The sequence below is a fragment of the Molothrus ater genome, chromosome 24 (genome assembly GCF_012460135.2).
Source record: "Molothrus ater isolate BHLD 08-10-18 breed brown headed cowbird chromosome 24, BPBGC_Mater_1.1, whole genome shotgun sequence".
In the NCBI taxonomy this organism is placed as follows: Eukaryota; Metazoa; Chordata; class Aves; order Passeriformes; family Icteridae; genus Molothrus; species Molothrus ater.
The window spans coordinates 5,397,231-5,423,973 of NC_050501.2; the positions used below are offsets into that span (position 1 = coordinate 5,397,231).

The window sequence follows — 26,743 nt, forward strand, 5'->3', positions numbered from 1 at the left end:
CTTTCCCCAGGTTTGCTGCAGGGAGGAGCCAACTCTGTTCAAGAACTGCACAATTTTGACCCTGAGAAGTGGCACCAGCTGGGCAGGATTTTGTTTTTTTCTTTTTTTCTCTCGGTGGAATTTTAACTGGAAACCACAAAAGTCTCTCCCAGGCTTCGTTTGGGAATTTTCCCATTAAAAACAGCAAAAAAAAAAAAAAAAAAAAAAAAAAAATTCCAAGAAAACCAAGAATTGATGGCCATCTTTCCACCTAAGCTGAAATGCAGACACTACTTCTACTTCAATTATTCTTTTCCAAGGTTATTTCGGAGAAAGGCAAGGGCAGGAAGTGATTTTTGTGTTTGTAGAGCCACACCAAGGAGGGAGGTGGAAGGCAAAGGGTGAAACTCCCTGGGCACCAGAGCTGGGCTGCTCAGAATCCTCCCCTGGCTGCTCCCAGGGCTGCAGCGAGGAATAATTTACAGTTCTCCAGTCATTTGTACAATTCTATAGAAATATATACAGAAAACATATATAAAATAGAAATCCTGTGGGGAGGGGGCAGCCCAGGAGCTGAACCCACAGCAGCCAGGCAGAGCAGCCACTCAGGTGGATTTTGTCTCTTCCTTCACCCTGGGGAAGCAAAAACAACAGAAGGATTTGGTTGAAATCGATAATTTGGGTTTGGATCTAACAGCAAGGATTAAAAGTGTTGCTTATTTGTTCATTTTCAGCTAAAATTTCATTTAATTTGGGTTTGGATGGAATAACAAGGCTTAAAAGTGTTGCTTATTTGGTTGATTTTCAGCTAAAATTTAATTTAATTTAAATATATTAAAAGATATTATTTTAATAGATTTAATAATATTTTAAATATATTAATAATTATATTAAAATGTATTATTTTAATAGATTTAATAATATTAAAAATATATTAATAATTATATTAAAATGTATTATTTCAATATATCTAATAGTATTTTAAATATATTAATAATTATATTAAAATGTATTATTTCAATATGTGTAATAACATTTAAAATATATTATTAATTATATTAAAATATTAAATAAAAATATTAAATAAAATAAATATATAAATATTAATAATATAATATTAATAATAAAAATAAAAACATTACTATTTATATAAATATATAAATAAATAAAATATTAAATATTAAATAAAATATTAAAATATATTCTTTTAATATATTTAATATTTAAAATATATTGTTAATGAAATGTTATTAATTTAACCATTAATTTAAGATTTTATGTAATTATTTTATTATTTTAAAATAATTAATCATTATTAATTCAATTAATTTATTTAACTAATGTATTATTTTGATTAATTACTCTAATAATTATTAAGTTAATTAATTAACTTTTATTATTTTAATTAATTAATCTACTCATTATTAAGTTAATTAATTCATTTCACTATTTTATTATTTTATTATTTTAATTAACTATGATTCATTTAATTATTATTCCTTTATAATTTAAATCTATCACCAATTATATTTAACATATTAAAAATCCGATTTTTTCATCCATTGCTGAAAGAAAGGGCAATATTTTGATTTTTCAGCCCTCTCAACACCTGCAAACTTCTCATGAGGAATTTGTGACAAATTCACCCAAATTGTCACATCAGCCCTTGAATCCTCCTAAAGCCCCTGGGCATGGCAGGAGGAGCCAGGCTCACCCTTTGGGTTCTGCTGCTGCTGTTGCTGCTGCTGCTTTTTCCTCTTTTGCTTTTTCCTCTTCTTTCTCATCTGGGGGGAAAAAAATCAAAATTAAATTAAAGACAAAGAGGAGGAAAAAATGAAATTAAAGACACAGAGGAGGAAAAAATTAAAGACACAGAGGAGGAAAAAGTTAAATTAAAGACACAGAGGAGGAAAAAGTTAAATTAAAGACAAAGAGGAGGAAAAAATGAAATTAAGGACACAGAGGAGGAAAAAATTAAAGACACAGAGGAGGAAAACTTGCAGGCAGCTCTGCTGCTCACCTTTCTTCTCCTGCTCCTCCTTCTCCTCCTCTGCCTTCACACGTTTGGCTTTTTTGAAGTTGGCCACGTTCTTGCGGCCTCCCTCGCCCTCGTCCTCGGAGTCCGAGAATTCCTCATCACAGGAGATTCTCTTGTTGGAATTTCGGACTGGAAGGGGAGAGCACAGAGCAGATTTCAACCTCAGGAGGTTCCCAGCATTCGTTGTCTGAGTGGAGCTCACAGAAATCAGGGTGAGGGTGTGATCAAAGCACTTTTTGTGGCAGCTGATGAATCTTTGAGCTCATCCCTTCCCCACCTGCTCCAAAATCATGTGGGCAAGTGGGATCAGGCACAGTGGGATGTCCAGACCTGACACTGCCAAATCTGTCTGCCAGACCCCAGGCTGGAGAGAAAACTCAAATTTTCACACCCAGGATTCTCCCAAGGATTCTGTCCCAGCCCTCAGCAACTGCTGGAATTCTCCCTTAAAAATCCAAGTTTTTCCCATCGTGGAAATCAGCGGGCAGGAGAGATCCTGCAGGGCCCTGTCCTACAGAAACCCAGCAGGGAGGTGGGCATGGATTCAAAGCAGAGAGGGTGAAACAGGAGTGGAAACCCTGGGACAGAGCCTGAGTGAAGCTCCAGCCCCTCCCTGGGGTTTGTGGGGGATCCACGAAGCTCCAGCCCAAGGGTTTGACTCTGGGTGTCCCCACAACCCAAGGGGGCCAAATCCTTGGATTGAAACCCAACATCCTCCTCATGCAGAGCTCATGGACCCTGCTCAGCTCTGGGGTATTCCCAGCACAATCCCAGCACAATTCCATTCCCAGCACAATTCCCAGCACAATTCCATTCCCAGCACAATCCCCAGCACAATTCCATTCCCAGCACAATTCCCAATATAATTCCCAGCACAATTCCATCCCCAGCAGAATTCCCAGCACAATTCCATCCCCAATACAATTCCCAGCACAATTCCATTCCCCAGCACAATCCCAGCAGAATTCCCAGCACAATCCCAGTACAATTCCCAGTACAATCCCATTCCCAGCCCAATTCCATCCCCAGCACAATTCCAGCCCAATCCCATCCCCAGCACAATTCCCAGTACAATTCCAGCACAATCCAATCCCCAGTATAATCCCAGCACAATCCCCAGCACAATTCCCAGCCCAATCCCATCCCCAGCACAATCCCAGCACAATTCCCAGTACAATCCCATTCCCAGTACAATTCCCAGCCCAATTCCATCCCCAGTACAATCCCATTCCCAGCACAATTCCCAGCCCAATCCCATCCCCAGCACAATCCCCAGCACAATTCCCAGCCCAATCCCATTCCCAGCACAATCCCCAGCACAATTCCATTCCCCAGCCCAATCCCATCCCCAGCCCAGTTCTAACCCAACCCCAGCACCTACCTGAGATGCGTTTTTCAGGATCATCCTCCTCCTCATCCCCGCTGTCCTCCTGGACCGCATCCTCAGGAATTGGCTGCATCTGGACGCCAGGAGCGTGAGGGAGCATCCTCAGGTTCTCAAAGAGCCTCTGCCTAGAGCCAGCCAGGGAAGGACACTTTGTCACCAAGGGCCACCGAGGCCCCCAGCCCCCGTGGAAGGGCCGTTCCCCCGGTGCTCACTTGATTTTCTCCAGGTACTCGTTGGTGTTCTGGTTGGTCATGTTGGAGGGGCTGATGTGGAGCTTAAAGTCTGGCCCAAAGTACTCAAAGTAGTCGTTGTATGGAAGTTCTGAGGGGAAATTAATGGTAATTAACACCAGATTCTCAGCAGGGTGCAGCACTCAGGAATCCAAAAGGGAACATGCAGAGGTAAGAGAAGCCCAGCAGCGGCAGCACGGCCCTGAGTGTCACAGACACATTTTATGGAAAATCCTTTCCTTAGGATTGTTCCTCCTGAGAGGCCTCAGGAACAAAATGTAACCAATGGTTATCTGTGCTGTGGGATGCAACAGGTGCATCTGGGATTGGCTCATGTGGTTGTTTCTAATTAATGGCCAATCACAGCCCAGCTGGCTCAGACTCTATGGTCAGTCACAAGATTTTATTATCATTCTTTTCCCTTTCCCTTTCCTTTCCCTTTCCCTTTCCTTTCCTTTCCTTTCCTTTCCTTTCCTTTCCTTTCCTTTCCTTTCCTTTCCTTTCCTTTCCTTTCCTTTCCTTTCCCTTTCCCTTTCCCTTTCCCTTTCCTTTCCCCTTCTCTTCCCTTCTATTCTTTAGTATAGTTTTAGTATATAATTTTCTTTTAATATAATACAGATCATAAAATAATAAATCAGCCTTCTGAAACATGGAGTCGAGATTCTCATCTCTTCCCTTGTTGGGGTTGCCTGCAAATTCTACACCTGAGCTCTTGGGGTGTTCCAGACTGCAAGGCAGGATGGATTCTGTTACCATCTGCATGGCAGATTGCCTTGGGCAAGTGGGCAGTTTGCCTTATCTCTCTCTCTGAGTGACCACAATCACTCCTCTCTGGGAGGGGACACCTGCTGATAACAGCTCTGGAATGTCCCTGCATGGCTGATAAGAACTACAGCATGCCATTGGCAGATGGGAGCCCAGAGGGAGGAGCCAAGCATTCCTACCCGGATAGAATCTGAGATTTCAAACATTCCTACCTGGATATAATCTGAGATTTCAAACATTCCTACTTGGATATAATCTGAGATTTCAAACATTCCTACCCAGATAGAATCTGGAGATTTCACACATTCCTACCCGGATATAATCGGAGATTTCAAACATTCCTACTTGGATATAATCTGAGATTTCAAACATTCCTACCCAGATAGAATCTGGAGATTCTGGAACACCAGCACGGCTTCTGCACTGGATTGCCCAGAGGAACAGCAGCTGCCTCTTGCCCTGGATCTGCAGAGGCAGAGACTGCACCTTTCTCCAGGATCCCTGCTCCAGCAGAACCAGCCCTGGCACTGCAGGAGGGCTGAGCCACAATTCCAATGGTTCTGCTGCCACCAGCCTGACCCACAGGGTGTCAGGCTGGGTTCTGACTCTGGCACTGTTGTTCTAGTGCACTGCATTGTTTATTTTATCTTTTTTATTTTCTTCCCTATTCAAGAACTGCTATTTCCTGCTCCCATAATTTTCCCTGAGAGCCCCTTAATTTAAAATTTATAACACTTCAGAGGGGTGGGGAGGGTTCACATTCTCCATTTCAGGGGAGGCTCCTGCCTTCCTCAGCAGCCTCCTGGCTTTCCAAAGTGAGGCAGGGGGGTCTCAGTGAGGCCAGGCCTGCCCCAGGGCTGCAGGGGGGGAGTTACCATTGGGGATCTCAGTGTCCAGAGCCACAGCAGTCTCGTAGGTCCAGCAGCGCGCCACGTTGCGGATCGTGTACCCCCCTCCTCCCAGCATCAGCATGGGCAGGTTAAAGCTCTTCACAAACTCCACACACTTGGCATGGCCTGCAGTGCAAATAAAAAGGTCACACTCGTGGTATAAATGCCAGTGTAAGAGCCAAAATGAGGGATGTGGGACTCTAGGGGCTCTCCAAATGCAGTTTATTGTATCCAAAATGCAGTTTATTGTATCCAAGAGGTTCCAGCAGTCCAGGGTTGTGGGTGACAGAGCTGTGCCCACAGCTGTCAGCTCCAGCTGCAGGCAGGCCTGGAGACCCTTTGGTTTTGGTTACAATGCATTCTATACTTTGCTTTGGTTACAATGCATTCTGTACTTTTCTTTAGGTCACAATTCATTCTATGCTTTTCTTTCCTGAGCATCTCAATACAGCAGAACCAATCTATACCTGAACTTTTATCTACAGCCTATCATAACTACTGTAATTACCATATTCATGTCACTGTTCTCCAATCACTAACAGTCAGTACATTACAGTTTAAGGTAGAAGTTGGTTTTCAGTTTTCTTGCATTCTGAGAGCTTTTTTCTCCTTGCCACATTTGCTGCCTTGTTTGCCTGTGCTCTCTTTCTGCTTGGTAAAAACATCTTCTTGTTTGGGGTGGGTTTATCCTTTGCTCTAAGCCATAAAAACCCCTCATAATAACTCACACCCCCTTTGCCTCCTTGGTTATCCAGTCAGACTGGCTCAGCAATTCTTTTCCTCTATACCAAAACTTGCTTCCATCTCTATTCCTTCATCAGACTGTACATTTAAAAATCTTTCTGCCAAGCACACACACATCTGTCAGACTTTTTTGTCAAACTTTCATCCTTCCCAACATGCCAGCTTTTCCATGGCATTCCTGCTGAGCAGCAGCTCAGCTCCTACCTTTGATGGTGAGGTTGAAGCAGCCCAGCCTGTCCCCAGACAGGGAATCAGAGCCACACTGCAGGACGACAGCGCTGGGCTGGAACGTCTCCATCACCTTGGAGATCACCTAAAAATCAAAGGCTCTGTCACCCCCCTGCCCACAGGCCACTGTCACAGCAGCACAGTGACAGCCAGGCGTGTCAGGCCATGCCTGGTGCTCCCACAGCTGGGACAGAGCCTGAGGTGAAGCTCCAGCCCCTCCCTGGGGTTTGTGGGGGATCCACGAAGCTCCAGCCCAAGGGTTTGACTCTGGGTGTCCCCACAACCCAAGGGGGCCAAATCCTTGGATTGAAACCCAACATCCTCCTCATGCAGAGCTCATGGACCCTGCTCAGCTCTGGGCTTTTCCACAATTCCATTCCCAGCACAATTCAATCCCCAGCCAACACTGGGGCTCTCACACCCAGGAGCTCCCACACAGACCCCGATTGTTCTGGGGGGAGAACAGAGCCCTTGGTTGAACCTTGTCCCATTTAAAAAAAAAAAAAAGTCCCACAAAAACTCAATAAAATCCCCTAAAGAATGGCCCTGAGGACAAAGTGGGAGCACAGAGGATCCCTGAGCAGAGGAGGTTTCACTCACAGGTTTGAAAATGGCTTCGTAGGACTCGTCGTCGATGCCGTCCCGCAGGGGATAATTGACAGCGTAGTATTTCCCTTTGCCTGCCCCAATGTCCTGCGGGTTGAGAGAGCAGAACAGAGCTCACCAGAAACCCAAATCCTGCCCCAAACTGGGAAAGGAAGCTTGGAACCCAGCCTCATCCAGATATTAAGCCAGAGTAATTAATATTGTTAAATATTAACGATTTACTGCAGACATGAGCAGCTGGGCTGGGCTGGGCAGAGCAGTCACTGAATTTATTCAGTCACTGAATTCTGCTTTTAAATAAAAATAAAATATTCTGCACTAAAATATTATATATTTTAAGGTTTTTATCACGTTCACAGACAAGTGGTTTATTAAAAATTGGTTTTTTTTCATTTATGGTGCAGCACCAAGTTCTTGGTAGGGCTGAAAAAATACAAATCCCGTGTGAAAGATGAGAGGATTTAGACCAAAAAAAAAATCACAATTCTTGTAAAAATCCCTTAAAAATAAGTAAAGAACCTTTCACCCCCGAGAACAGAAGTTCTGGTAATGTCACAAGTCACAGGTGACACTCTGAGTCACTGCAGGAAGTGCCAATAAAAATCCACTCCCTCAGAAACCTTCACCAAGAGTTTGTGTCACCAAGCTGGGGCTGCAAAGCCACCAAAATGTCACATTTGGAGTCATTTTTGTGAGCACAACCCCACCAGAGAGACTGAGAGCGAAGATTTGGCTTTAAAAAATGATCATCCACCCCTCTGCCCTCAGCAAATGGGTGTCACACAGGGACAGGGTGGAAAAGCTGGAAAAAAACCCAAAAAAAGAAGGAAAAAAAATCCCAAAAAAGCTGGGAAAAAAAACCAAAAAAGCTGGAAAAAAAAACCCAAAAAAGCTGGAAAAAAACCCCAAAAAAGCTGGAAAAAAAAAACCACAAAAAGCTGGAAAAAAACCCCCAAAAAGCTGGAAAAAATCCCCAAAAAAGCTGGAAAAAAAAAACCCCAAATTTCCTGGGAATTTGGTGGCTCTCACCCTCAGGTCCCCAGTTCCTGGGAAATATTCTCCATATTTGTGGAAGGACACGGTCATGACCCTGTCTGTGGTGTAAAAAGCCTCCTCCACCCCATCCCCGTGGTGGATGTCGATGTCAATGTACAGCACTCGCTGGTGGTACCTGGAAAAAATCAGAATATTGCATTTATTTATGGGAAAAACTGCCTCCAGAGCAGGGAATTCAGGCCAGGATCTACAGGGGAAGAAGGGACAGCAGTGGGACAGAAAATCAAGTGACTTTTGCTGCTGAGTTTGGTTCAGATTCAGCCAATAAAGTGGATTTTTCTGCACATTTTTTTCTGCACATTTTTCTGCACATTTTTCTGCCCAAGCCTCCCACAGCGAGGTTTGCCTGGAGCCAGAGGCTGTCACACAGCCATGGGTGGGACAAAGAACAGCAGCAAAATAATGTGGCACCCAAAAAACCCCAAAAATCCTCTGCTCCTGCTGAGGCAAACCCTGCCCTGGTGGAATTCCAAATTCCCTCTCTGATTTCAGGGGCAGCCCTGAATCCATGAATTTCCCTGTGCCAGGGAGAGCCCAGCTACTGCTGGGGGAGAAATAAATCCCAGAGGAGCTGGGATTGATTTACAATCCCCCAAAATTAGAATTTAATTAATTTACAATAAATGTAATATAATTTTTATAATATTTATAATAATATTATAATGAGTATATTTATGGTAATAGTAAAAATATTATAATTATTTTGAATAAAATAGATAACTATAGTACATAATAATCTGTATTATAATTATTATAATTATATATCTTATATATTATATTATGCATATTATTATATATTTTTCTAAATGTTATGCTGTGTAATGTTATAGTATATTATATTATAGTATATATTATATATTTATTATATTATAATATATAATATTACATTATATCACATTGTATCATATTATATATTATACATTATATATTATATGTTATATAATATATTATATATCATATATTATATAATGTAATGTCATGGCATATACTATATTATATTATATTATATTTTGCATATTATATATTATCATATTATCATATATTATATATTATATTATATAATGTAATGTCATGGCATGGCATATACTAAATTATTATATATTATATATTATATATTATATATTATATATTATATATTATATATTATATATTATATATTGTATATTGTATATTGTATATCACATATTATATAACACATATTATATAACACATATTATATATCACATATTATATATTATATTCCCAAACATTTTGGAGGTTTTTTTTTTACCAAAATCCCTTTTGGGAGAGAGGGGAGCAGAGCCCAGAAAAAAAACAGAAAAAAAACCAGAATAAATGAAAAATGCTGAGGAGAAGCAGTGAGGAAGAGGAGGCAGAGGCGCTGCCCGTACTTGAGGAGCTCCAGGATGGCCAGCACGATGTCGTTGACGTAGCAGAACCCAGAGGCTTCTGATTTCTTGGCATGGTGGAGACCTCCAGCCCAGTTGACTGCAATGTCTGTCTGCTGCTTGTTCAGTTTCACAGCACTGGCTGGGGGAGGAAATCCCACACAGGTTAAAGCAGGAGGGGAAAACCTCACACAGAGCCTGAGGGGAAGCTCCAGCTCCTCCCTGGGGTTTTTGGGGGCTCCAGAAACTCACGGGGTGAGTTTCTCCAAGGTGTCTCCAAAAATCAAGGGAAAATGGGAAATATTTCTCATTTTTTCCTCAGAGCAGGAAAATCCCCAAAAATCAGCACCCAGCTGGGGTCACACTGAGATAATCTGGGTTTTTCAGAGCCCTGAACAGGGCAAGGTTTGAGGAGGAAATCCCAATTACAAGAAATTAAGGCAGGAGGGAAAAGCCTCAATCAGAGCCTGAGGTTGAAGCTCCAGCTCCTCCCTGGGGTTTTTGGGGGCTCCTGCTCCAGGGTTTGACTCTGGATGTCCCCATAAATCAAGGGAAAATGGGAAATATTTCTCATCCCTTCCCACTTTGGCCTCAGAGCAGGAAAATCCTCACAAACCCAGCACCCAGCTGGGGTCACACTGAGATAGTCTGGGTTTCTCAGAGCCCTGAACAGAGCAAGGTTTGAGGAGGAAATCCCACACAGGTTAAAGCAGGAGGGAAAAACCTCACACAGAGCCTGAGGGGAAGCTCCAGCTCCTCCCTGGGGTTTTTGGGGGCTCCGGAAACTCACGGGGTGAGTTTCTCCAAGGTGTCTCCAAAAATCAAGGGAAAATGGGAAATATTTCTCATTTTTTCCTCAGAGCAGGAAAATCCCCAAAAATCAGCACCCAGCTGGGGTCACACTGAGATAATCTGGGTTTTTCAGAGCCCTGAACAGGGCAAGGCTTGAGGAGGAAATCCCACACAGGAGGAAATCCCAATTACAAGAAATTAAGGCAGGAGGGAAAAACCTCAAACACAGCCTGAGGTTGAAGCTCCAGCTCCTCCCTGGGGTTTTTAGGACCTCCAGAAACTCACAGGGTTTTTGGGGGCTACCTGCTCCAGGGTGTCTCCAAAAATCAAGGGAAAATGGGAAATATTTCTTATTTTTTCCTCAGAGCAGGAAAATCCCTAAAAATCAGCACCCAGCTGGGGTCACTCTGGAGACAATCTGGGTTTCTCAGAGCCCTGAACAGGGCAAGGCTTGAGGAGGAAATCCCACACAGGAGGAAATCCCAATTACAAGAAATTAAGGCAGGAGGGAAAAGCCTCAAACAGAGCCTGAGGTTGAAGCTCCAGCTCCTCCCTGGGGTTCTGGGGGCTCCAGAAACCCCTGGAGTTTTTGGGGGATTCACAAAGGTCCTGCTCCAGGGTTTGACTCTGGATGTCCCCATAAACAAAGGGAAAATGGGAAATATTTCCTACTTTTGCCTCAGAGCAGGAAAATCCCCACAAACCCAGTACCCAGCTGGGCTCACCCTGAGATAATCTGGGTTTCTCAGAGCAGAGCAAGGTTTGAGGAGGAAATCCCACACAGGTTAAAGCAGGAGGGAAAACCTCAAACAGAGCCTGAGGTTGAAGCTCCAGCTCCTCCCTGGGGTTTTGGGGGGCTCCTGCTCCAGGGTTTGACTCTGGATGTCCCCACAAACCAAGGGAAAATGGGAAATATTTCTCATCTTTTTTCCCAGTTTTGACTGGGAATCAAAGGTTTGATCCTGGATGTCCCCATAAACCAAAGGGAAATGGGAAATATTTCTCATCCTTTCCCACTTTGGCCTCAGAGCAGGAAAATCCCCACAAACCCAGCACCCAGCTGGGGTCACCCTGGTTTCTCAGAGCCCTGAGCAGAGCAAGGTTTGAGCTGAGATTTGTTCAGGTCATGGAGTGAAAATGCATCCAGAGGAAGTTCCCCTACCCCAGCCCCTTCCACCAACTTTGTGCACGTTCTGGAACCTGCCAGGATCCCAATAAATCAGGAATTCTGTGGAATTCTGCAGCCCTGGGAGCAGAGAGAGCACAGAGCTGCTTCAGAAGCTGCTGCAGTCAGTGCTGGGCTGCTGCTGGCACAGGAAATCCAGGCTGGAGGTGTCACTGTGGCAGCAGCAGCCACAGAGCTCAGGCTGTGCACACAAACAGCTCTGCTGGGACTTGTGAGAAAATAAAAAAAAAAAAAACAAAATTTCAATGTTCCAGCTCTCAAACCTTTCAGTTTCTGCTTTGCCTCATGTCCAGAGTTGGTGTTTTTTTTTTAAAACAGCACCTAAGCCACACTGGTCTTTCCTTTTCAGGTTGTGCCTGCTCAGAGTGAGACTTTTACAACTTTTATTTGAATGTAAAGCTCAGGTTGATTTTTTTTTTTTTATTCAACTGTGCTGTTGTGGTTTTGTTTTAACTCTTGAACTCTTTCTGTTTTGTTTTAACTCACTGGTGTTGTTACAGAGCTCCTCACTCCTTCAGGGAGGTAACCCAAATTAGTGATTAACAAATGAAAAGGGATTCAACAGGCAGAGAGCTTGGAGAAACCTGGATTTCATCATTAAATCAGCAATAGGTTCACAGAGACAGAAAATAAAACACAATAAAAAATCCACAGGATTTGTGATCTTACCAACAGAGCCTCCAGCAGAGAGCTGACAGAACTCAAAGAGCCCATCAAACACAGGGCAGTCCTCCCCAACATTAACTGGAAGAGAATGGGAAAAAAAAAAATCATTAAAATAAAAGCAGAAATAAAATCAGAATTTTACACCAATATTTGGATTTGTAAAGTGGCCAAAAGCGTTAAAGGAAATGCAGAGATCAAATGATGCAATGGAAATGTGTGGCTGACACTTTGCACACTCCTTTGACTTCAAATCCCACAGCTTTGGCTTCTCAGCACTACTGGAGTTTTAGCCTCAATAAATTTTTGCTGTAATTAATTCCACCATTAAAAATAGTCACTCATTACCAGAAATTAAACTTCAGGCCCTTTGATTTACTCTGCCCAAGCCTGGCATGCCAAAATGGAATTAGAGACTGCTCCAGCAGGTTTTGTTGAAGAAAAGCTCTGTCCTTTGCATGTTTCATTTTCACATTTTGACTTTTGCTGGAATAACAAACAGTGCAGAAAACACTGAGCACCAGGGAGAGCTGAGTGTTCATGAGCTGTGGCTGCTCCAGGGGTAAACAGGTCACTTTGGGTACAAAAATCCATTTTGCTGGATGTCATTTGGTGGATTAAAGAATATCAGGGGCTGGGGGGAGGCTTTCAGTGTGTATTAATCACGAACCTCGTGCAGAAATATCTGTCCCCTTCAGCTCTCAGGGGGTTTCCAAGAGTGAAATGTTGTTTAAATGAAGCTTGAGCTCTCCCCACTGGTTGTCAGGGCTGGTTAGAAATTTATTTTGCCATAAAAACATCAGCTCAGAGTGGCTGAGACACCAAAGCCAGGGTTTTGTGCCATTAAAGAGCTGCTCCGTGGATTGGAGAGGTTGGAATAAGAAATTAACCCATAAAATCATCAGGTATTGATGAGTATCTCACCCTGCCCTGAAAATCCTTCAGATTTGGGGTAGAATTGAGGATTTGGGGCTTTTTTAATTTGCTGGTTTTAAATTTGCTGGTTTTAAACCAACTCTTCTGGTTGAAGATGAGCACAAACACAAACTCCACACAGGTCAGAAATGGAGCAATTCTGTCATCTCCAACCAGGAAAGAAATTTAGGCAACAAAAAACCCCCCCCAAAATACAACCAGGTGAGAGGATTTCCCTCAGCTCCTTGAGCTGGAGAGTGGGACCTGGTTTTAAATTCTTTATTCACCAGAAAAATCCCCCCCCCCAAAAAAAAAAGCAAAGTCAGAAATTTATCCCAAACTTCCAGGTTTTCAGCTGCAGCATCACTCACATCTCTGCATCTGCTTGCTGTACTCAGACATGTTGTCAGGGCGGATGGACCTCAGGAATTTGATGTAATCATCGCTGTGGTACTTGGTCATCTCCTCTGCATTGGCCTTGTGGGGACGCTGCAAGGACAGCAACACAGCAAGGCTGCTTTGGGATTTGCTTTGGGATTGATTCCCTCCCCAGCTCCCATTTCCAGTTCCCATTTCCCCCCAGGAACTGTGAAAAGTATCAAAGCAGCAGTGCTAAGGGAGAAAAAGTGAATTTGAAAGGTAAGAATGGCACTGTTGGTGAGTGTTACATAGGCAGACGTGGAAATAAATTTAATTTCAAGGATTAAAATCAGTTTTGCTGTCTGCAAAGCCTCTCTGAAGCACAGAACCCCTCACTTTCTGAGAAGAAACCAGAAATGCACCAACACAACGGATTGGGGTTTGCTCCTTTCCTCCCAGAGAAAAGCTCCACAATTAAAGCATGAAACATCAATTATGACATCCAATAATGAGCTTACATAGATCTCCATCTTCCTGTAGAGGCCATAATTGAGCAGGAGGTTGTGGGTCATGCGGATCCTGTGGGGTTTCATGGGATGTCCTTGGCCATAATAATAATTCCCAACATCCCCTGGAAGCAGAAAGGAGTTTGTCAGCAATTCCTGCAGGGGGAATCATCAGCTCCTCTGGGATTTGTTTCTCCTCCAGCAGTGACTGGGATTTCCCACCTTCCTGGCACAGGGAAATCCATGGATTCAGGGTTTTCACCCTCAAATTTCAGACAGGGAATTTGGAATGCCACTAGAGGAAAGGGGCTGGAATTGGATCAGTGCTGCTGGATCATCTCCCAACCCAAACCATCCCATGGCTGCCAACCCAAACCATTCCATGGCTCTGAACCCAAACCATCCCATGGTTCTGAATCCAAACCATCCCATGGCTGCCAATCCAAACCATCCCATGGCTCTGAATCCAAACCATCCCATGGCTCTGAACCCAAACCATCCCATGGCTCCCAACCCAAACCATTCCACAGCTCCCAATCCAAACCATTCCATGGCTCTGAATCCAAACCATTCCATGGCTATGAATCCAAACCATTCCATGGCTCTGAACCCAAACCATTCCACAGCTCCCAATCCAAACCATTCCATGGCTCTGAATCCAAACCATTCCATGGCTCTGAACCCAAACCACTCCATGGCTCTGAATCCAAACCATTCCATGGCTCCCAATCCAAACCATTCCATGGCTCTGAACCCAAACCATTCCATGGCTCCCAATCCAAACCATTCCATGGCTCTGAACCCAAACCATCCCATGGCTCCCAATCCAAACCATTCCATGGCTCTGAATCCAAACCATCCCATGGCTCTGAACCCAAACCACTCCATGGCTCTGAATCCAAACCATTCCATGGCTCTGAATCCAAACCATTCCATGGCTCTGAATCCAAACCATTCCATGGCTCCCAATCCAAACCATTCCATGGCTCCCAATCCAAACCATTCCATGGCTCCCAACCCAAACCATTCCATGGCTCCCAACCCAAACCATTCCATGGCTCTGAATCCAAACCATTCCATGGCTCCCAATCCAACTCATTCCATGGCTTCCAACCCAAACCATCCCATGGCTCCCAACCCAAACCATTCCATGGCTCTGAACCCAAACCATTCCATGGCTCTGAATCCAAACCATTCCATGGCTCCCAACCCAAACCATCCCATGGCAGTGCAGAGGAAGAATCTCCAAGATTGGGAATCTCCAGGGATATCCATGGATTCAGGGCTGCCCCTCAAATTGGAGCCAAGGAATTTGGAACACCACCCATTGCAAGGTGTCCAAAACTCCAGCAGAGAGGTGGGAATGGATTCAAAGCAGAGAGGTTAAAACAGGGACAGAGCCTGAGGTGAAGCTCCAGCCCCTCCCTGGGGTTTTTGGGGGATCCACAAAGCTCCAGCCCAAGGGTTTGACTCTGGATGTCCCCACAAAGGGACATCCCCTTGGGAAGGGGCTGGAATTGGATCAGTGCTGCTGGATCCATGGATGCAGGGTTCACTCTCAAAGTTCAGCCAGGGAACTTGGAATGCCACCAGTGGAAGGTGTCCCTGCCTTTGGAAAGGGGCTGGATCATCTCCCAGCCCAACCCATGGCATGGCTGGGGCAGTGCAGGGGAGGAATCCTGCCAGCTTTGGGCTCAGAGGGGCTCAGGGCTCAGTGCCAGGGATGTTCTCCCAAATTTGGGCTCAGAGGGGCTCAGGGTTTAGTGCCAGGGATGTTTCCCAGGTTTAGGGTCAGGGCTCAGTTCCAGGGATGTTTCCCAGGTTTAGGGTCAGTGCTCAGTCCCAGGGATGTTTCCCAGGTTTAGGGTCAGGGCTCAGTTCCAGGGATGTTTCCCAGGTTTGGGGTCAGTCCCAGGGATGTTTCCCAGGTTTGGGGTCAGTCCCAGGGATGTTTCCCAGGTTTAGGGTCAGGGCTCAGTTCCAGGGATGTTTCCCAGGTTTGGGGTCAGTCCCAGGGATGTTTCCCAGGTTTAGGGTCAGGGCTCAGTTCCAGGGATGTTTCCCAGGTTTGGGGTCAGTCCCAGGGCTGTTTCCCAGGTTTGGGGTCAGTCCCAGGGATGTTTCCCAGGTTTAGGGTCAGGGCTCAGTTCCAGGGATGTTTCCCAGGTTTGGGGTCAGTGCCAGGGATGTTTCCCAGGTTTAGGGTCAGTGCCAGGGATGTTTCCCAGGTTTGGGGTCAGTCCCAGGGATGTTTCCCAGGTTTAGGGTCAGGTTTAGTCCCAGGGATGTTTCCCAGGTTTGGGGTCAGGGCTCAGTCCCAGGGATGTTTCCCAGGTTTAGGGTCAGGGCTCAGTCCCAGGGATGTTTCCCAGGTTTAGGGTCAGGGCTCAGTCCCAGGGATGTTTCCCAGGTTTGGGGTCAGTCCCAGGGATGTTTCCCAGGTTTAGGGTCAGGGCTCAGTCCCAGGGATGTTTCCCAGGTTTAGGGTCAGGTTTAGTTCCAGGGATGTTTCCCAGGTTTGGGGTCAGTCCCAGGGATGTTTCCCAGGTTTAGGGTCAGTGCCCAGTCCCAGGGATGTTTCCCAGCCCCAGCAGGAGCCCTGCAGTTCATCCCAGCTCAGGGAGTGACTCAGCCCAGGAACACCCAGCCTGAGCCTCACTTTCCTCCTGTTTACCCAAGGGAAATGGGATCCAGGGAACTCTGAACTCTGCAAACACCACCCAGCTCTGCTTTTACAGCCCCACTCTTCTTTTCACCCCTTTTTATTCCTTCCAATCCCCCCAGAGCATTCCCAGCCACCCCTCAGGAATTCTTTTACGGCCCCAAAGTCCCCTCCTGATGTGGATTTCCTGCTCCAAGCTGAGAATTGGGATTTTTACCCCACCTCCTTTCCCTGGGGCGCTCATTTCCCTGAAATTCCCAGCAATTTCCCTTTCAGATTTCACCTTTGGCTGCAGGGAGCAGGAATCTCTCCCAAGCCTCATTTTCCTGGGGAAGCAGAGCAAGCTGTTCCTGCTCCTTTTGGGAAGCAGGAGCTCCAATCCAGTCTGGCCAGTGACTCAGAGAGCAGAATTCAGATTTCATCAGCACCCTGCACCTTCAGCACAAGCAGTTTTCCCTCCTCTGGCCATGGATGGATTTTCAGGAGATGCCAGAAGTGCAAATCCCACATTCAGGCAAATCTGCTCCTGTTTGTGGAGCTCTGGGGGAATGTTCTTTCACTAAACAGATTTTTTTTTTTTTTTTTTTATCTAAATACATTTTTTTTTTCCCCACTGGAAATAATTCCATTTTCTGAAATGTTGCCAATCCACACCGTGCCACTTTCAGGGATGTATTTTACCACCTCAAAAATCAAAATTTGGGGGAACTTTCAAGACATATTTGAGGTTCTGCAGAGAGAAAATACAAGCAGAGAACTCAGTGAAGCTTTTTTAAAAAATCCCCATTTTTGAATGGGCCAAGGCTGAGCTCGTGTTCCCTGTGCTGAGCACATCCCTGGATGTCAGAGCAGATTAAAAAGTGTGAATTTAGCAGGATCTGCTGGGGTTAAACCCCTCCAAAGGGAGCTCTGAAAGGAGAAATTCCATCCAAAGCTTCCCTCACACCCCAATTCCTTCATCCCATAAAATTCAGGGAATTCTCACCAGCAGGTTGGGCTGTTTTAACCTCCCAGGGTGGAAAAAAACGAACAAATGATTTATTTCCTCTCAGTTTTTTTACCCCCTCAGCTGTGGATGTTCAAAAGCTGCTCAGAAATGAACAGTGAAAAAGCAAAAAAAAAATTTAAAAATCACCAAAAAAAAAAAAGGCACTAAAAGTTAAAATATTAAAGGCACTAAAAGTTAAAAAATAATAAAAAAAAGGCACTAAAATCTCACCACAAAGTATGGAACTCAAATTTGTAAAATTCTTGTGCAGCAAAGACCTGCAGGGTAGCAGCAGCATTTCAAACAAAACAGCTGCTCTTATTTCATATTTCAGATAGAATTAAATGCCTTTAAAAATTAGAACCCAGCAGGGCTGAAAATCTCCCATTTAAGGGGGGAAAAAAATCACATTTTTAGAGGGAAAAAAAAATCACATTTTAGAGGGGAAAAAAATCACATTTCAGAGGGAAAAAATCACACATTTTTAGAGGGAAAAAATCACATTTAAAGGGAAAAAATCACAATTTAGAGGGAAAAAAATCACATTTTTAGAGGGAAAAACCCCACATTTTTAGAGGGAAAAAATTATATTTTTAGAGGGAAAAAAATCACATTTTTAGAGGGAAAAAAATCACATTTTTAGAGGGAAAAAACCCCACATTTTTAGTGGGAAAAAAATCATATTTTTAGAGAGAAAAAAAATCACAATTTAGAGGGAAAAAAATCATATTTTAGAGGGGAAAAAATAGGATAGGATTTTCTCCTGCACTGGGCACATCCTTTGAGGGGGAAAAAGCAGCAAGAAGAAGTTTTTATTTGGTTTCAGAGGATTGCACAAGGTCTCTGACACAGGGGGAGCCCAGAGCCAGTGAAAAAGGAGCAGGGGAAGGGAGAGGGGCAGGACTGGGATTTCTCAGCCCCACAGGACACCCAGGGAAGGGTTTGGGATTTTTCTGCTGCTCAGGCAGCCCCAAAAGGAGCCAGAGCTGAAGGATGTTCCTGGCTCCCTGCACACACAGCCAGCCTGGCTCCCAAATCCTTTTTGTCCCCTCCTGACCCCAAAGCGCTGTCCGAGGAGTGGCTCAGTCTCCTCAGAGCCCGTCCAGCACCTCCCCAAAATCCTCCTCCAGCATCTCAGCCCCCAAAGCCTCTCCTGGCCTCGAGCCCCTCTCACCAACCTGGACATTTCCCTGCCTTTCCCATCTCCCAAATCCCCAAATTCCACATTTCCCCATCTCCCTGATCTTCTCCCAAATCCCCAGATCTCCCTATTTCCCCATCCCATCCCCCTGATCTTCCCCTAAATCCTCACATTTCCTCATCCCCCCGATCTTCCCCCGAATTCCCAGATCTCCCCATTTCCTCACCCCCCCCGATCTTCCCCCAAATCTCCCCATTTCCTCATCCCACACGCCCAATCTTCCCCTCTCATCCCATTCTCCTCCCCAGTGCTCCCCACATCCCTGCCATGCCCTCCCACACCACCCTTGATCCCCATGCCCTGACCTCCCCTGCCCATCAATACCCCCAAGATCCATCCCCAAACCTTTAAACCCCCCCTCACCTCCATGACCCCAATGATCCCCCATTCCCAACCTCTCATCCCACCCCCAGCACCCCCATCCTCCCTCAGTGACCCCATTACCCTCACCCCCCCTCCCCATTCCCCCTCAGTGACCCCTCGCCCTCACCCCCCCCCATTCTCCCCTCACCTCTCAACCCCGCCCCCTCAGCCCCCCACTCCCCCCCGCCCTGGGACGGCTCCCCCGCGGCCCGGCGGCCCCGGCGGGTGCCCGCAGCCCCTCACCATCGTAGTAGTAGCAGACTTTGCGCTTCGTGCCCTGCGTCAGCGCCATTTTCCTGCCTCCCCTCACAGCGCCCGACCCGCCGCCGCGCCGCGCAACCAACCCTGCCCGCCCCGGGCCCGCGGCCCCGCCTCCCGCGCCGTTTCGTCCAATCGCAGCTCTCCGTTCCGCCCCCTCTCGCCAGCTGACCAATCGCAAGCCGCAGCGGCACCTAGCAAGTTAGGCTGAGCGCCGGGGGAGCTTGGGCTGTACCACTGAGGCGGGGAACGAGGGGGGGAGGATGTACCATCGCTGAGGGGTGTCCAGGTGGGCGGGGAGGAACCATTCCCTAAGGTGGGGGGTTAAGGGGGGGCTGAACCATCCTAGGGGAGGGGGGACCCCAGGGCAGGGGGTGGGCGAGGGAGGGTCTGGGGGGGCTCCCAGGGCTGAGGTGGGGTCAGGGGGGTCCCAGGGGCTCCCCGGGCTGGGTTGGTGCGAGTGGGGTCCGTGTACCCCCAGTGGGGTCCGTGCGCCGCGGGCATCACCCCACATACCCCATCCCATGGCAGTCCGGCCCTGCGAGGCCCCCGCCGCTGAAATGGCCTTTATTTCCCCAAAATTATTGTGGGAGAGGTCCTGCAAACACCCTGGGGCAGGGGGAGAGGGAGCGTCCCGCAGCCGAGGGGGTGCAGTGGGCAGCGCTGTTGGGGGGGCTCCTGCCATCACTGAGGGGTGAAGGGGGCACAGAGCGGGCTGAGGGGAGCCCTGAGGGGCTGGGGCCGGGATGCGGCCCAGGGAAGGGCAGGGACAGCAAAGTGGGCACCGGATAGCAGGGTGGGCACCCTTTGGGCACCCTGTGCCATCCCTTAGCATTTGGGGGTCTGTTCTGGCCATGCCCAGGGGGTGAAGGGGGCACAGAGTGGGCTGAGGGGAGCCCTGAGGGGCTGGGGCCTGCCTGGGTGTGCCCCTGGGAAGGGCAGGGACAGCAAGGTGGGCACCCTGTGCCATCCCCCAGCGCTTGGGGGTCTGCTCAGCCCCTCCTGAAGGAGTCAAATCTGCTGCTCCCAAGCTCTGGAGCGCTGCAAATGTTCACAGAGTTCACCCCCAGGCTGGGGCGGCGTCCATGGGGTCTGTGGGGACCCCAAAGGCTCAGGGCTGCTGCTGGTACTGGCCCTCGGTGGCAGTGAAGAAGTCCTCGAGGACGCTCCTGAGGAAGTCGAAGGTGGGGCGCTCCTCGGGGTTCTCCTTCCAGCACTGCCTCATCAGCTCGTACAGCTCCGGCGGGCACTGCTCGGGCTGAGGCATGCGGTAACCCCGCTCCAGGTTCTGGATCACCTCGGGGTTCGTCATGCCTGGAGGGAGGGGAATGATGGTGGGGATCAGGGTGGGTCACCCCCGTGGTGGAGGAGACACCCTGGGGTTGGTCATCCCTGCCAGGACCCAGTTTGGGTCACCCCCAGGACTCGGTTTGGGTCACCCCAATGTTACAGAGACCATCCGGGGGTTGGTCATCCCTGCCAGGACCCAGTTTGGGTCACAGGAACCATGCCAGGATTGCTCTCACCCCTGCCTGGACAATGCCCAGGACCCAATTTGGGCCACAGGGACCACTCCAGGATTGGCCATTCCTGCCAGGACAATGCCCAGGACCCAGTTTAGGTCACTTCAGGTTTTAGGGACCACCCCAGGCTTGGTCACCCTTGCCAGGACAACACCCAGAACCCATTTTGGGTGGCAGGGACCATCCTGGGGTCAGTCGCCCTTGCCAGGACAATGCCCAGGACTTATTTTGGGTCAGCCCCAGGTTTTAGGGACCAGCTTAGGGTTGGTCATCCCTGCCAGGACAATGCTCAGGACCCATTTTGGGTGGCAGGGACCCCCCCTAAGATTGGTCACCCCTGCCAGAACAATGCCCAGGACCCATTTTGGGTCACCCCAGGTTTTAGGGACCACCCCAGGATTTGTCATTCCTGCCAGGACAATGCCCAGGACCCATTTTGGGTGGCAGGGACCCCCCTAAGACTGGTCACCCCTGCCAGGACAGTGCCCAGAACCCAATTTGGGTCACAGCTGCCACCCCACCCTCCCAAACCCCGCATCGGGGGCACCTCCCACCCCCGAAACCCCTCCCCAGGTGGCTCCGGTGCCCGGTGCAGCCCCGTTGGGCAGGGAGCCAGGCTGGCAGTGGCGTGCGTGCAGCACTGCATGCACACACACACACACGCCCACAGACAGACACACAGACACGCACACCCACAGGCGGACACACAGACACGCACACCGAGGGCGTGCCAGCCCCGCAGCTGCCCCAGAATCCCGACCTGGATACGGGATGCGGCCGTAGGTGACGATCTCGGTGAGCAGGATGCCGAAGGACCACACGTCCGACTTGATGGTGAACGTGCCGTAGTTGATGGCCTCGGGCGCCGTCCACTTAATGGGGAATTTGGCTCCTGCGAGGAGGGAGGCGAAGGGAGGGGATGAAGCGCCCAGGCTGAGCGGGAATCGCAGCGTTAATCCCGGGGACAGTCCCCAGCCCCCAGCCGGGCTCTGTCGCTGCGCTTTGGTGGCAGCCGCGCAAAGCAGGAGCCCCGCTGCAGCTGCGGGCGGCGAGATGGAAAAGGGACAATCATCCTTGCACCCCTCTCCTGCAGCTCCCCGAAGATCCAGGGCCCCTGTCCCCATGTCCCCAAGCCCTGTGACCCCCGGGCCGGGCGGGGCTCACCCTCCCGAGCCGTGTACTCGTTGTCCTCGATGAGCCGGGCCAGCCCAAAATCGGCGATTTTGCAGCACAGAGTGTCCGACACCAGGATGTTGGCGGCCCTCAGGTCCCTGTGGATGTAATTCTTGGCCTCGATGAAAGCCATGCCTTCAGCAACCTGGGGTTTGTGATTATTAATGAGTTGCAGTCGTTAATTAACGGCTCCAGCCGTGCAGAGCTCTCTCAGCTCCGTCCCCATCTCTCTGCTCTGCCCTCACCTGAGCTGCCATGTCCAGGAGTTTGTTGATGCTGAGCTTGACTCCTTCCGAGGTCTTGAGGAAATCCACGAGGCTGCCTGAGATGAAAGCAGCAGATCTCAGCTCCTGGGGGCTCTGGGGGGGTCACAAGGACACTGCCCCCCCCCCCCCCCCCCCCCAAAAAAAGCTCTGGGACTGTGGCCAGGAGAACACACAAAGGGATTTTCGCCCAAACTGGAGGTGGGAGAGAACAAAGGCAAAGCTTCCCCGGGGCTGGAGGCAAAACAATCTCTAAAATTAACAAATTTCCACCTTGCCAATCTTTCATTTTCACTGGTTTTGGAGCCTGCACTGGGAGGTGCTGCAGTCACATCCCTGGAGGGGATTAAGGAATGACAAGCACAGCACTGTGTCCCTGCCAGGACAGTGCCCAGGACCCAGTTGGGACCACAGGGACCCCCCTAAGATTGGCCACCCCTGCCAGGACAATGCCCAGGACCCATTTTGGGTCACTCCAGGTTTTAGGGACCACCCCAGGCTTGGTCACCCTTGCCAGGACAATGCCCAGGACCCATTTTGGGTGGCAGGAACCACACCAGGCTTGGTCATTCCTTCCAGGACAATGCCCAGAACCCAATTTGGGCCACAGGGACCACCTCAGGCTCTGTCACCCTTGCCAGGACAACACCCAGGACCCAATTTGGGCCACAAGGACCCCCCTAAGATTGGTGACCCCTGCCAGGACAATGCCCAGCACACATCACTCTGCCAGTTTAAATGGGAATTTTTCCCAGCTTGAACTTTATCCCAAAGAGCTTTTCCAACCTTAAAACCCCAGACCTCCGTGGCCACATCCCCGAGGACGGGGCAGCGCCTGGAGCCCCCCGGGGTGGCCTCACCCTTCTCCATGAACTCGGTGATGATGTAGATGGGCTCCTTGGTGACCACGGCGTAGAGCCGCACCAGCCGCGGGTGCTGCAGCTTCTTCATCAGGTTGGCCTCGGCCAGGAAGGCACTGGGGGACATGCTGCCAGCCTTGAGGCTCTTCACTGCCACCTTCGTGTGCCCGTTGTAGAAACCTTGGGGTGACACGGAGTAGAAATTTTCTAGAGTAGAAATCCACTTTGATTTAGGTGAAATGTCCATCTTTAAGTTTGTAGTTTGAAAACTACAGAGTAGAATTTTTCTAGAGTAGAAATCCACTTTGATTTAAGTGAAATGTACATCTTTAAGTCTCCAGTTTAAAAACTACAGAGTATAAATTTTCTAGAGTAGAAATCCGTTTTGATTTAGGTGAAATGTGCATCTTTGAGTTCAGTCTGTAGTTTGAAAACTACAGAGTAGACATTTTCTAGAGTAGAAATCCATTCTGATTTAAATGAAATGTAAACTTTGAGTTCAGTCTGTAGTTTGGAAACTACAGAGCAGAATTTTTCTAGAGTAGAAATCCATTTTGATTTAGGTGAAATGTCCATCTTTAAGTCTGTAGTTTGGAAACTACAGAGCAGAAATTTTCTAGAGCAGAAATCCATTTTAAGTGAAATGTACATCTTTGAATTGTCTGTAGTTTGAAAACTACAGAGTAGAAATTTAGAAACTTTCTAGAGTAGAAATCCATTTGGATTTAAGTGAAATGCACATCTTTGAGTTCAGTCTGTAGTTTGAAAACTGGAAATGGATTTCTACTCTAGAAAATTTCTAGAGTAGAGATCCATTTTGATTTAGGTGAAATGTCCATCTTTAAGTCTGTAGTTTGGAAACTACAGAGCAGAAATTTTCTAGAGCAGAAATCCGTTTTAAGTGAAATGTCCATCTCTGAAGTGTCCGGAGTGTGAGATCCCAGCTGGCGGATCCCGCTGCTCTCCCTGTGCCTCAGTTTCACCCTGACTCACCCATCCAGACCTCTCCGAACTGCCCCGCTCCCAGCTTCTCCACCAGCTTCAGCGACTCCCGCGGCACCTCCCACTCGTCCTGCCACCACGGCTTCTGCGGCTTCTGCGTCTGGCAGGGCTTGCCCAGGCGGCAGCAGAGCCCGTCGGAGCTGCCTGGGCCACGGGGAGGCAGAGCTGGGCCAGCGCCGGCACCCGGCAGAGCCAGGGCTGGCCTGGGGCAGCGGGAGCAGCGGGTCCTGCTCATCGCATCCCGTCCCATCCCATCCCATCCTGTCCCGTCCCATTTCCATTCCTTCCTGTTTCACCCCATCCAATTTTCTTCTCTTCCATTCCCATTTCATCTTGTCCCACATCATCCTATCCCATCCCATCCCATCTCATTCCATTCTATCTCCATTTCATCTTGTCCCATATCACCCTGCCCCATCCCATCCTGTCCTGTCCCATCCCACTCCCTTCCCATCCCACAACTTTCCCATCCCATCCCATTCCCATCCTGTACCATCCCCTCTTATTCTCTCCTATTCCCATTATCCCATCATATCCCATTCCCATTCCATCATGTTCTACTCCATCCGATTCTCTCCCATTCCCATTTCATCTTGTCCCATATCACCCTGCCCCATCCCATCCTGTCCTGTCCCATCCCACTCCCTTCCCATCCCACCCCACAACTTTCCTATCCCATCCTATCCCATTCCATCCTATTTGGTGCCATCCCCTCCAGTCCCATCCCATCCTGTACCATCCCCTCTTATTCTCTTCGATTCCCATCCCATCCCAATTCCATTGTGTTCCACCCCATCCAATTCTCTTCCATTCCCATTTCATCTTGTCCCATATTGTCCTGTCCCATCCCATCCCATTCCCGCCGGTTCCCGCCCCATTCCCGTTCCTGCCCATTCCCTCCTGTTCCTGCCCCGTTCCCATTCCCATCCTGTTCCCGTTCCCACGTGTGTAGTGCTGCACCAGCTCCCTGAGGCTGCTGAAGGGGGCGCGGGGGGAGATGTAGAAGCCGCCGTTGTCCAGGTTCCGGATCTTGTAGTGCTTCACCGTCTCTCCCTGGCTCTCGTCCAGGTCCCGCACGGAGAGCGAGTACGAGCCTGGGGACAGGGACACGCGTGGGACCCCCGAGCCCTCCCGGGGACCCCCGAGCCCTCCCGAGCCCCCCGAGCCCCAGGGACCCGCGGGCAGCACCTTTGGAGGTCTCGCTCTCGCGGATGAGGAAGGAGCCGTGGGTGTTGCCCGAGGCCAGGAGCTGCCGCTCGGCGTCCTTGCGGCTGATGTTCTTGAAGAACCACCTGGGGACACGGCAGGGTCAGGGCACAGGGGACCCGGCCACTGGGGATTTGTGGGGTGCTGCAGGCTCCTTCCCAGAGATCAGATCCCGCCGGGACACATCCATCCATCCATCCATCCATCCATCCATCCATCCATCCATCCATCCATCCATCCAATTCTCCATGGATCCATCCATCCATCATCCATGGATCCATCCATCCATCCACCCCTTTGTCCATCCATGGATCCATCCATCTAGGGATTCATCCGTCTCTCCATGGATCCATCCATCCATCCATCCATCCATCCATCCATCCATCATCCAACTCTCCATGGATCCATCCATCCATCATCCATGGATCCATCCATCCAGGGATTCATCCTTCTCTCCATGGGTCCATGGATCCATCCATCCATCCATCCATCCATCCATCCATCCATCCATCCATCCATCCATCCCTCCCTCCCCACTCACGGCTCGGGCTCCAGGCTGTTCACCAAGGCCACGAAGTTGTGCGGGATCAGCCCCTCCTGGCCCGTGGTGAGCGACTGCGCCTTCCACCACTCCCCGTTCCTGCAGGGACAGAGCTCAGTGAGACCCCCAGGCCCTCAGTGAAACCCCCCAGATCCTCAATGAGCCCCCCAGACCCTCAATGAGCCCCCCAAGCCCTCAGTGAGACCCCCAGGCCCTGCCCCAGCCCCTCTGAGGCTCCTCACTCTTCCAGCACTCGCAGCTTCTCCCCCTTGCGCAGCCCCAGGTCCCCGTCGTGCTTGGGCTCGTAGTTGTACAGGGCCACCACCAGCTTGTCTGTGGGGACAAGAGGAGGGACAGGGTGGCAGTGACCGCTCTGGGGGTGTCACAGTCCCCCCCCCAGGCCACAGCCATGCCTCACCTTGCATGGGGGAGCACGGAGGTGACAAGGACTCGTAGGACACCAGGGGGTCTCGGACCTCGGAGCCGTTGCGGATCGGCCTCTGCCAGGGGACAGGAGCCTCGTGAGCCCCCAGCTCGTGGGGTTTGGGCACCTCTGGGGGTGTTTGGGCACCTCTGGGGGTGTCTGGGCACCGGGATCAGGGTCTGTCACCCCTCCTCACCTGGCGCTTGCTGTCGGGCTCGATGGGGTAATTGCAGTGCTCGCAGATGTCGATGTTCTCGATCCAGTCCTCGTCGTAGTCTGAGCTGCAGCAGCAGCCCATGGTGGCTGTGGGGGACACAGGGGACACAGGGCAGCCCCATCAGTGGCTCTCCTACTGCTCCAGGACATCCCCGTTCCTCCATCCATCCATGGATCCATCCATCCATCCATGGATCCATGGATCCATCCATCCATCCATCCATCCATCCATCCATCCATCCATCCATCCATCCATCCATCCATCCATCCATCCATCCATTCCTGGGACATTCCCTGACTGTCACCAGCCGTTATTTCCTCCTAATCTAT

The 26,743-nt window shown here is 49.0% G+C and overlaps 2 protein-coding genes across 4 annotated transcripts; both read right to left on the reverse strand.

Annotated features, from left to right (window-relative positions):
* Positions 1–472: 472 nt before the first annotated feature.
* Positions 473–19,311, reverse strand: HDAC1 (histone deacetylase 1). The gene is made up of 14 exons (XM_036396934.2): positions 19,191–19,311; positions 13,746–13,858; positions 13,239–13,356; positions 11,959–12,033; positions 9,315–9,453; positions 7,897–8,038; positions 6,862–6,954; positions 6,238–6,346; positions 5,275–5,415; positions 3,617–3,725; positions 3,399–3,529; positions 2,000–2,146; positions 1,694–1,763; positions 473–612 (listed from the first exon to the last, which is right to left on the reverse strand). The coding sequence occupies exons 1-14, from the start codon at positions 19,237–19,239 to the stop codon at positions 585–587; spliced, it is 1,464 nt and encodes a 487-aa protein (XP_036252827.1). The 5' UTR covers positions 19,240–19,311; the 3' UTR covers positions 473–584.
* Positions 19,312–20,316: 1,005 nt separating this feature from the next.
* LCK (LCK proto-oncogene, Src family tyrosine kinase) lies at positions 20,317–26,495 on the reverse strand. 3 transcript variants are annotated; one of them, XM_036396931.1, is made up of 12 exons: positions 26,394–26,495; positions 26,192–26,273; positions 26,016–26,106; positions 25,774–25,872; positions 25,215–25,318; positions 24,971–25,120; positions 24,018–24,170; positions 23,025–23,204; positions 22,147–22,223; positions 21,893–22,046; positions 21,489–21,620; positions 20,317–20,519 (listed from the first exon to the last, which is right to left on the reverse strand). In XM_036396931.1, exons 1-12 carry the CDS (start codon positions 26,493–26,495, stop codon positions 20,317–20,319), a joined length of 1,527 nt encoding a protein of 508 aa, XP_036252824.1. The 3 variants fall into 3 exon arrangements, with proteins under 3 accessions (XP_036252824.1, XP_036252825.1, XP_036252826.1); XM_036396932.1 differs by having other exon boundaries at positions 26,192–26,242; positions 26,384–26,495; XM_036396933.1 differs by lacking the exon at positions 24,018–24,170.
* Between the last annotated feature and the right edge of the window lie 248 nt (positions 26,496–26,743).

Coding starts and splice junctions, on each gene's coding strand:
- HDAC1 (XM_036396934.2), bottom strand. CDS start 19,239: ATGGCGCTGACGCAGGGCACGAAGCGCAAAGTCTGCTACTACTACGAT. Junction 1,764..1,999: donor GGAGGAGCAGGAGAAGAAAG/GTGAGCAGCAGA, acceptor TTTTCCCCCCAG/ATGAGAAAGAAGAGGAAAAA. Junction 613..1,693: donor GCAGCAGCAGAACCCAAAGG/GTGAGCCTGGCT, acceptor TTGCTTCCCCAG/GGTGAAGGAAGAGACAAAAT.
- LCK (XM_036396931.1), bottom strand. CDS start 26,495: ATGGGCTGCTGCTGCAGCTCAGACTACGACGAGGACTGGATCGAGAAC. Junction 26,274..26,393: donor AGCCCGACAGCAAGCGCCAG/GTGAGGAGGGGT, acceptor GTCCCCTGGCAG/AGGCCGATCCGCAACGGCTC. Junction 23,205..24,017: donor GTTCGGAGAGGTCTGGATGG/GTGAGTCAGGGT, acceptor TGTCACCCCAAG/GTTTCTACAACGGGCACACG.